This window comes from Podarcis melisellensis (genome assembly GCF_964234715.1).
Source record: "Podarcis melisellensis genome assembly, chromosome: 10".
Classification (NCBI taxonomy): Eukaryota; Metazoa; Chordata; class Lepidosauria; order Squamata; family Lacertidae; genus Podarcis; species Podarcis melisellensis.
Window position 1 is genome coordinate 53,784,908 of NC_138542.1, and position 11,359 is coordinate 53,796,266.

General features: G+C 39.4%; 1 protein-coding gene across 2 annotated transcripts in view; it reads right to left on the bottom strand.

Moving 5' to 3' along the window:
* Positions 1–11,359, bottom strand: part of TRIM24 (tripartite motif containing 24) — a 36,283-nt gene that overhangs the window by 18,959 nt on the left and 5,965 nt on the right. For both annotated transcript variants that reach the window (XM_081928203.1, XM_081928202.1), the window contains exons 2-5: positions 5,451–5,569; positions 4,773–4,920; positions 3,263–3,395; positions 1,771–1,887 (exon numbers count right to left, since the gene is read on the bottom strand). In XM_081928203.1, coding sequence (XP_081784329.1) covers positions 1,771–1,887; positions 3,263–3,395; positions 4,773–4,920; positions 5,451–5,569 — 517 coding nt within the window. The remainder of the gene's footprint in view (positions 1–1,770; positions 1,888–3,262; positions 3,396–4,772; positions 4,921–5,450; positions 5,570–11,359) is intronic.

Here is an 11,359-nt window from a genome sequence, read left to right on the forward strand (position 1 = left end):
TAGTGGACAATTTTCAATGAAATTTTTCTGCAGAAAATGTTCTGTTTCATATTTTTATTAGTAAAAATGAACAGCTGTGAACTGCAAGTGCAATGTTAGGCAAGCTTGATAGTTTCAAAGTTTTTAGCCTTGTTTACTAAAAACAATTTAAAAAGTCCTCTTTAGGCCATCAGAAAATGTTCTTATTTAAATTATGCTAATTTGCAAAGGAACATTTTCTGCAGTTTTTCCATTCAAAATTTTCTGGATAACCCACATCACTAGCTACCAGAAAGGTAAAGAATATAAAGGCACTGTTCTTTTCCCTGTCCTTTTTATTCTTCTCTGTCAGGGATTTTCTCTCAAAACATACATGCCACTATTCCTCTATGTAAGTGAACACCTCAAAATCAATCTCCTTCCCTTCCCACATAATTTAATTTTTTGAATGACTAATGTTTGTTTTTTAATGATTAATTATAAGCAATATAATATTGTAGTGTGTGTGTTTTATCAATATAATTTTGACTACACCATTATTTGCATTTTCTGTTCCATCTCCCACTCTGTCATACTTCCATTTTTTGACAGCTTGCCTTAGGGCAGAGAGTTCTCATTTGGATGAAGCTACTGAGGCAATGCTCATCAAATTTGCAGATGACACCAAACTGGGAGGGGTAGCCAATGCCGCTGAAGACAGAATAGGGATTTCAAGGTGACCTTAGCAGATTAGAGATCTGGGCCCAAACTAACAAAATTATTTTCAATAGGGACAGATGTTAAGTTCTACACTTAGGCAGCAATACCAGCTGCACAAATATAAGATGGAGGACTCCTGGATTGCCAGTAGTACATGTGAAAAGGATATAGGGGTCTTAGCAGATGACAAGCTTAACATGAGTCAGCAGTGATGTGTCAGCACAAAAAAGCAATGTTATATTCTAGGCTGCATCAACAGAAGTTCAGTGTCCTGCCTTGGTTGGACCACACCTGGAATACTGTGTCCACTTCTGGGCACCACAATTTATGAAGGATATTAGCAAGTTGGAATGTGTGCAGAGAGGGCAACCAAGGTGATAGTCTGGAAACCAAGATTTATAAGGAATGGTTGAGGGAATTGGGTATGTTTAGCTGGGTAAAGAGGAGATTGAGAGGAGATATGATAGCCATCTTCAAATACCTACAGGGCTGTCCATCAAATAGAGGGTAGCGCAAGCTTGTTTTCCCCTGCTCTGGAGGGTAGGACCCAAACCAATGAATTAAAGTTATAATAAAAGAGATTCCAACTTAATATCAGGAAGAACCTTCTGACAGTAAAATCTGTTTGACAGTGGGAAAGACTCCCATGAGAGGCGGTGGACTCTCCTTCCTTGGAAGTTTTTAAGAAGAGAGTAGTAATGTATGATTTAGTTGAGATTCCTGCATTGCAGGTGGTTAGACTAGATGACCCTTGTGGTCCCTTCCAACTCTATAATTCTATTATTCTTTTGTAAAGCAGTATATTTTTAGGAACAAAACAACAACAATAATCCATAGTAATAGTAATGCAAATGCAGTCACATTAGATATAGTTCATCAAACCTCTTTACAGTGATTCTGATAAATGTTTTGTGCACGTTAAACTGTTATATTGTATAGTACAATTCCAATGGTCATGGAAACCAATTACAGAAATACTTCTCAAGGGAAAATATCACCTGAAACCCACAACATGAGAAATAGCTATAAATTAAATTTAGCCTAGAATATATGTCGTATAAACATAATATTTTATTATTATAAAACAAGTACCTATTTTGAATCTGCTCCTCTGTATATTTTATATATTTGCTTTTCTCCATCAGCTTCGTAACTAATGTGTCAATTATAACCTTTTGATTCTGAAAGGCTTCTTCTATAAACTGGTACCTGCAGTAAAAGAAAAATAACAAACCATGCACATAGCAAAATATTCCCCATCTTGCCTTACTAAAAAAGTTGCTAAAAGACAAATTATGTGACAACAATTTTTCATATGAAATCATTTTATTTTCATAGGTCATGGGGGGCCAATAAAATAATGATCAATAAAGCATTTGATTGCCAAAATTGTATGGCCTATGGCCATAAACATTGTCCAAGATTATATTGTAAAACCTCTAAGTACTTTTGACATTTAGACTAGTCATGCCAAAATTTACCGCCCCTTTTTCTGCAAAAGAGGAAAACCAAAGTTGTACTGATATAACTACAATAGTCTCATAGGAAGTTATGTCAAATATTTTTAATTTTTGTTAAACCTGAAAAAGATCAGATTATTCTGAGAAAGTGCAGTGGTTTAATGCTATTCTTTATCAGGTAGTGTGCCCCTTAAAAATTCAACAGATGGATGTGTTTTAGCCATTTTGTATTGAGCTCTTGGTTGTAAAACCTAGGTTGTTGAATGGTTAGGGTTGAATGGTTAGAGTTTTGGTGTAAAGACTCTTATGCATAGGAAGGTCAAAAGTTTACAGGAAGGTTAAAAGAGCAAGACCATATTTTGCTCAGGTTGTTCATCCAAGAGTCAAGATGATATTTTGCATGGGAAGGTCAAAGCTTCATGCTAGGAATCTGGCAATTAAGGGGAAATAGAAACTGAACTAATACATTCTTCTCCTGATTAGCTAAAAGGTTGGAAGTGGAGATGAAATATTGTATATTAGTCAAGCTAGAAAATAGCTAGTTATGGAGTCAGAAACTCGAAGGACTGAGAGTTGAAGAGCTGCAAGAAAGAAAAGGACCTAGACTGCTTTAAGAGAACAGGAACACTGGAATGTGTCAGAGAGCACAATGAAGAAAGCCAGAAAGCTGAACCATTCGGGAAACAGTCTAGAACAGGTATAGCTGGGTGCATTTAATTTAAACTGCTCTTACGTGTAGCTACCCAAACTGAAAAATTAGGTGTGCCCCCCATCTGCTTGGGGGAAAATTGGTGCAAGGTCTTCTTACTCATTCCATGCCCAAGGGCCACACTACTCTACCCAGTATAGAAAGAAAGTTGGGCCCCTTAAAGTCCAGAAGGTTAATGGCCTGTTTAGTGGAGGTGGTCAGAGAAAAATAAAGTTACCACCTTGGCAGCAATGGTTAAGTTAACAAGGAGGAGTGGTAGGTTTGGCTGATTTGCTTGCCTCTCTTCTCTCTCACGGTTCAGACTACAACCTGAATTACCACAGAGGTTATAGGATATTTATATTTTTGGAATAAATTGAAATCTGCCTCTAACTTCCAGTTTCACCTTCAATTTGGTTACATGGAATTGTAATACCTGTGCTCTTTGTGTTCCAGCAACTGGCAATCCCGACATGTCAGCTTGTCACAAGTTTCACAATAAAGCTTTAGCTGCTCCTTCTTGTGATAAGGACAGAACACAGGTCGCTGACTAGTTACACCAACAGCTTCTGCAAAATTAAACGGGGGAATCAACTTTTCTTGTTACTGCTAGGATTAGAAGGGGCAATTTATTACTACAATTAACCCCACATATATTACTAGAAGGGAGGCGGGTGGGGCTGTGGGTTAAACCACAGAGCCTAGGACTTGCCGATCAGAAGGTCGGCAGTTCGAATCCCCGTGACGGGATGAGCTCCCGTTGCTCGGTCCCTGCTCCTGCCAACCTAGCAGTTTGAAAGCACATCAAAGTGCAAGTAGATAAATAGGTACTGTTCTGGCGGGAAGGTAAACACCGTTTCTGTGTGCTGCTCTGGTTCGCCAGAAGCAGCTTAGTCATGCTGGCCACACGACCTGGAAACTGTCTGCAGACAAACGCTGGCTCCCTCGGCCAATAAAGCAAGATGAGTGCCGCAACCCCAGAGTTGGTCACGACTGGACCTAATGGTCAGGGGTCCCTTTAAAGGTAAAGGTAAAGGTACCCCTGCCCGTACGGGCCAGTCTTGACAGACTCTGGGGTTGTGCGCCCATCTCACTTAAGAGGCCAGGGGCCAGTGCTGTCCGGAGACACTTCCGGGTCACGTGGCCAGCGTGACATCACTGCTCTGGCGAGCCAGAGCTGCACACGGAAACGCTGTTTACCTTCCCGCTGGTAAGCGGTCCCTATTTATCTACTTGCACCCGGAGGTGCTTTCGAACTGCTAGGTTGGCAGGCGCTGGGACTGAGCAGCGGGAGCGCACCCCGCCGCAGGGATTCGAACCGCCGACCTTTCGATCGGCAAGTCCTAGGCGCTGAGGCTTTAACCCACAGCGCCACCTGCGTTTACCTTATATATACAAGTATCTACAGGCTATAATACACAAGCAGTTCATATAGTCAAACAGAGTACCCGGCTGCACCTTAGGGCAAATAGGAAGACCTTTCTTTCTATCTTTCTCTCTCTGACAACACTCTTTTACACCAGCAATTACTGCTGGACAGGTTTCCCTTTTAAACCGATGGCCTCCAATCAACTGACAGCACATTACTGCTGAGTCTTTCTGACCCAGCACTTCCGTAGAAAGTATTGCAGGCTGGTTGCATCAGCTAACAAACTCAAGCCTCCAGACTTACTATCTCACATAGTATCCTGTGAATCCCGAAGCTGAATAGCCTCATTCACACGTCACATTAAATTGTAGTTTAAAACAATGGATATCCCTGGCCCCCAAAATAGCCTTGATCAGGAGATGTTTCCCTGAAAACATTTGTGTAGAATATCTGAAGACTGGTACGGATGTTAACCCTGAAGTATACTGAAATAATGAAAAGAACAAAACTATACATAGAAGAGAATGTGTAAAAAATGCATTAGATAGAACTGAGCATTAAGTAAAAGAACTTTTACCTGGAGATACTTCCTCTTTCTGTCTGACTGTATGATCCTTCGTGAATTTCACCCTTTGATGAGCTCGTATGCAGGTCTTACATAACCATTCAACACACTCCACACAAAAACCATTGGCTTCTGCATTGTCTTCACAGCTTGTACAAACCTGGTTTAAGTAGAAATAAAAAGTATGCCTATTGAAACAAATCAGCATATTTGCTTTCAGTGGTATTACTAGTAGGAATGGAAATCAGGTGAGGAACAGAAATCAGATTTCTCACCTACACATATACTTATTTTGTAGGCTTCTGTAACACTGCAATGCTAAAAACCACTGACTTTTGGTTGGAATGTAGCCTACTCTACCTTTTGCCTCTGATCCTCCTGAAGGTTATTCATGAGTGAATGTAGATACTGGGATGAAGAAAGTTCTCCCCCATTCCAAACCTTGTGCCCTCCCACATTGCAATATTCACTATTACCCTTTGATAACTAGATTCTCTCTGTAAGATGCAAATCTTACATATAAAATGTCAAACAACAAATATTTTACTCCTTCTCCTATACTTTCATTTCCTAGATGACAACTAGTATTTAAAATATGACTACAATAACATTTTCATTTTAAGTATAAGGCATGCAGAGAAGACTGACAAGTTGACAGCTTAGGGAATTTGAAAAGCACCAGACACTCACCTGATTTGACTTCTCCACTGTACTGCTAGGAACCTCAGTAGTATCCTTCACAAATATGTTATCGATGATGTGTCTTTCTGCACATTCCTGGCCACAAATTGGGCAACGAACAACACCAACTAGGGAGAAAGAAAAAAATGACATGAATTAATAAGTTTAAAAATAAAAAACAAATTTACGGTCTGGTATTTCCCCCTTTTTATAACCCCTTTTCAGGTGGATTCTTCGTTACATTTATTAATCTACAAGTTGACCACCATTTCTCTTTTTGTTTTTGTGCAGGCCATTTATATGATGTCAATTTATATGATGTAGGAAGGCAAATTTTTCAAACAACTTTTATGTTTTAATTCTTCATGCTCCTTGACCAGCTTTATTGTGTTGCAGGTATTGACTCATAAAAGAGAAGCAACAAATAACCACACCAGTCTTCAATTAAGGGCCAACAGGAATACCTTGAAATTCAGCAAACTAAACTGAATATTAAGGCTGAGGAAAACCGAAAGTGGACTGTTTAAACTTAGCCAATATCTCCATGTCTTATATACTTATTTCTTTCACTTCTGTGAACTAGGAAACATAATATTTTAAAAGCCACAGAAAAACAGAATAGCTGAAAAGTTTCCACAATACTGTACAGTGAAAGAAATGTTTGTTGTGAACGTATGATGAAACCAAGCAATTAACAATTCATACATGTTAAGACCCCATATTTATATCATATTATATCAATAGTTTAATATTTATATTATATTTGTCTCCAGAGATGATCCAGAAGATGGCAATAGGTGTTTCCCAACTCCTTGGCTCTTGAGCTATACAGTGCTGCACAGCATTATATTGTCACCTCTATTATTTAACATCTATATGAAGCAGTTGGGAGCAGCTGCCAGTATGCTGATGATACCAAACTTTATTCCTCTGTAACATCTGAATCAGGAATGACTGAGAAGGCCTTGGACCAGTACATGGATGTAGTGGTGGGTTGAATGAGGGCTAAACAACTCAGTCTGAATCCCGGCAAGATAGAGGCTCTTTGGATGAGTGATTCTGAAGTCTGGGAAGTTGTTTAGCTAAATTTATTTGCATGTGATTGCACTTTTCTTGAAGGAGCAGGTATATATAGTCTAGGCCATGTTCCTAGATCCAGCTCTGCCACTGGAGAAACAGGTGTCGTAGATGACAAGGAGTGCTTTGTACCACCTTTGGCTTGATAAGGCAGCTCTAGCAGTACCTGGATTAGTATAGCTTGACCACAGTTGCCCATGCACCGGTAAACATCAAGGTTGGATTACTGCAAGATTACAATCCAAGATTGTCTTACCGGCACACGTGTACTTTGAACATGCGCAAAATGGCTGTTCCCTGTATACCCTTTTTTAACACAAGTAAAATTTGACTATAAGGTTTGGCAAACAACTACCTCCATGTACAAGAGTTCCAGCAGACAGTTCCAAAACCCATGCCTCTGTGTGCGCAATTCCACAGAAAAAAAGTGCAGAAGGTGCTATGTCAGAAAATTTCAACTTCCAAAGCATCTCAACCATTTTACTTTTCAGCCAGCTTCTAGCCTTAATGTTTGAAAATGTGTGAGCAATGTTTGATGAAAACTCATGAGACAGAGGGATAATGGAATAAGATTTTAAATAACTGGGGCAGAGATTCAGTATACTGCATCACTCCTTGACACACTATCTCTGGAAAAACAGAATTTTGCAAAATACAAATCGTGAAATTTACATAATATACACAGTGCATGGAATTTTGATTGCCTTGGTGCAAAACTAAATTAATAAAAAGTTCACACACAGCAATTTCACAATTTCTAAACAACTCCATTAAAACTGGCACACTTTCCCCTGCACCTCTGGATACATGGCCAGCTTGTCTTGCAGTTCTTCGTGCAAGGGATCCTCAGACAGCGCCTGGTTCAAGGCGATGTTGGGTTGGCTAGGGAGGCTGACCTTGGCCCTTCATTAGAAAGTGGCCAGGTCCTCATGCTGCTCCTCCTTGTGCCTGAAGAGACCCTCAAGGCTGCAGGTGTCCAAAATGGGGCCAGCCCAAACTGTTGGTGAAGATGGCCTTGTCCACCTCCCTTTTACAAGCCTCAACCTCTACACCTGCAACAATGAGCCAAGACTGTTCTCTATGTTATGACTAATCTTCCTGATGGGCACCTGCATTCAGATAGTGCCTCTCTTGCTGTGTGTGGTTCCATGTCACTTTAATTAGTTCTTTTAATGTCTCATGTTGTTGAGCAAATTCCTTTCTCAAACTCCCTCTGGCGGGGGAGGCACCATGTTATCATCAGCCTATTTAAATCTCGGTTAACATGTGTTCTTCATCTTCTGGAGTTTTAAAAAGTTTGTAAGGTCTCCTTGTTTGCTTTGTGAAAGACCCACAGGCATCTCCTCCGCTAATTTGAGAGCTAGTAGCAGGTGGAAAATTCTTCTCATGGCCAGATTTTACAGGCAGCTCCCAGCATTTAAGGGAATGATGAAATTTACATTTAGTAATATATATTGTAGTAGGTAAGAGTAGCCAATATGGTGCCCTCCAAATATTGCTGGCTTCGAACTCTTATCAGCGCCACCCAACAAAATTTAACCAAGTAATATTTAAACCATATTAAGTGCAATAATCTTTTCCCATGATATTTCAGGTCAAATATTTGAGAAGTATTAGGTCAAAAAGATAACTGGCAACTTTTTCAGCTTTGTGTACTACATAAAAGTAAAATGAACGTGTAAAATTATATCCCTAGGACATCAAAGAATTATCCAATATAAACTGAACATTTTCTGGTGCAAATTATCCTAATTTATATGAGTATTTTTCTGAAAACCAGCATCACTAGACAGAACACTCAGAATTCCACAGAATTCTGAATTATGTAGAGGTCAGTGTTTCCTGGCACTTGACTGAATGTGACTCTTCCTTCTGGGAAGTATGCAGTCAGTTATGTAATAAATCTCTGAATCCAGCCCTATGTAAAGGCAATCCTCAATTTGTGCAGAGGTTCCACTCTGGAGCCTCACACGCATCGGTGGAGCATGCTTAAGTCCCCTCTGCCCTGACCAGTCCCTTTCCGTGATGACTTTTGATGTTTGGGGGCTACTTCCAGGTTAGACACCTACACCAGGATTTGCCTGTTATTTACCACGTAGCACTTCTTTAGCTGACATTTATGCAGATTGAAGTTTTTTCTTAAAAATAATACTAAAAGGTAAGAATTTGAGTTTAACTTCTTTCGTTTATCAATATTTCTGGCTAAACCATTTGTTGTTGTTGTTGTTTAGTCGTTTAGTCGTGTCCGACTCTTCGTGACCCCATGGACCAGAGAACGCCAGGCACCTCTGTCCTCCACTGCCTCCCGCAGTTTGGTCAAACTCATGCTGGCTAAACCATTTACAATGTTTCTTAACTCAGAATTGCTTTCGAAGGACAATAATTTTTGTTCTAATTTAAAAATGGTTGTGTCCTTGAACTTATACTGTTTCTTTGCATCAGTCATAACCTGGCTCCACTGCATTTCTTGATTATATTATCTACTGAATGTAGACAAATGTATCAGAATGAGACAAATGTATCAGAATGAGACAAATGTAACAACATCCATAACAAACATTTGCATTTCTGCCAGGCAATATTGCTTGTCAATTCACCCATTGTTTTCAAACTATTTCTTGTCTGATTTGTTTAAAAGGTAGCCCAACCAAATACCACTCATTATATGACATGCTATCGGTTTTCATTTTATTTATAGACATCATTGATGTATTTCTGCATACGCAGAAGAATCTCTGCCCTGTGGGCCAATATGGCCAGTGAAGCCATTTTCTGCAAAAAGAGCCATTTACCTATCAGCTGAATAGTGATCTTAGCTAATAGGTGGGAAGACAGGATTTAATTCTGCATTGGCTGCATGTGCTCCCAGTAGGGAACACAACTGTGCAGCCAAGACAGCAGAATTTAAATCTTCACTCGTCAGTCCCTTTCAAGTGGGACCCTTTGTAGGTTTCCCCTTTTACTTTTAAGTCTCCAGTCTTGCTCTAACTTTAAAGGGGGTGGGGGAAGCTCACAAAGGCTTTTGTAAGACTTCACTCCTCCCTTTAACACAGGAGTAAAAGGGACTTTGACAGGTAGGTGGCTACAGCCACCTACCTATCAATCGTATGACATCTTAACGACATGTGATTGATAAGGTTCTGGCCTGTGGAGCCAAAAATGTTTCCTATCCCTGACACACATGGGTGTCCTTCTGAATATACCTTTAACTGGTTTTTGCAGTGCCATTCAGTGGTACAAGGTGCCATTTACCAGAGACTGACATACTGAAATATATTATCATATAATATATTTAATGTTAATGGCTTCTTTTTTATATGTATGAATATAGTTTTATTTTTCAAGCTGTGTTTTAGTCACCAAAACAGTTATTAAGTGTAAGAGCTGTTAGAAGCACAAGATAGCCTATTACTGAATTTACTTGTATCAAACCTTAACATGCCAATTGTATTTTTTGAATTGTCCTATAACATGCATATGTTCTAATGAAATAATAAAATATGATTTAACTACTGAGTTTCCTTATACTAAACCTTTACATGACAATTACTGGTGCTATCACCTTAGAATGCTTTAACTTTAACTATAAAACATGTTTTACTTTTTAACTTGATACTTGCAAGTGACAAGTAGGCTTGTGCTTATATATTTTCCCTGTGGTACTTTACTAAACAATATGTTTCCCTATATGTCAACAGTGCTGACCTGCTAACCAATAAGAAAGAGTTTTTCAATGCATTAAAATGAATATTCTCCTATTTTAAATGAAAAATCTCTAATATTCTCATTAATTAAGAATATTCTCAATAATATTCTCCAGAAACTTATTCTCGAGAATTTAACATCACTAGTTGGGCTACAGCTCCCAACATCCCTAGCTAACTGAGCTTGCTCAACACAGCAGAACATAGTCTTCTGGAAGATGGCAAAGGTCATACTTTGCTTCTCTGTGGCTCTGTAGTCCTATGGCTGCTTGCAGCTGGAGCAACCAGGTGTTCTTTCTGATAGAAAATGGTAAACCCAGCATCTTACCACTTCTTCTATGGCTCATAAGTCATCCATACTTAACTCTGCTCCACATTTCTAGGCACAGGTCCTGGCTTTCCAGGTTTGTGTTCAAGAACTTTCTTTTACCCCTGGTGCTTTCCCCACACAAACCCACTCTTTACCACAATTGAAGTAAATGGCAAACTATGGGACTGATGTTTGCTCTGATTCAGTGATAAAAGACCAGATTTTCCTAGGGAAAGCACCAGGGCCAAACACACACACAATAACAACAAAACAAAACAAATGCATGGACAGGAAAAGTGAGGACCTGTGCCCAGAAAGCATGGCGCACCAGGTAAGTCTGGATAAGTCCTAAAATAGGCTAAAATAATATATCTTCCACGTTTGTACAAGAAAAAAGTGGGGGGTTACATATCATATTGCATGTAGCACAGGACATTACAATTACTGCAACAGTCAGAAACATCAGTAAGTGACCTGGAAAAACCATGAGCAATTTTCAAGTGATCTGGGGGCAGGGGGGAATGTTTGGTAGTTACTGCTCTAGAACAGTGGAGGGCAAATCAACAAACCATACAGACTTTCTACAGCTCCTACTTTTATCTACCATAACTATGTTATAAGTGAAGAAAGGCAGATGGAATTAAAATCATTCCTTAACAATTTAATCAAAGAACAACATAAGTAATAGGTTTCGGCTGTGTGTGCATTGCAACAGATGTTAGATAGCACAGACCAAGATGCATATGCTACAGGAAGAACCTGGTTTCCTGCTCTTCACCAAGCAATGATTTCTTGCATTGCTCAGGTGAGCTTACTGGCATAATTAT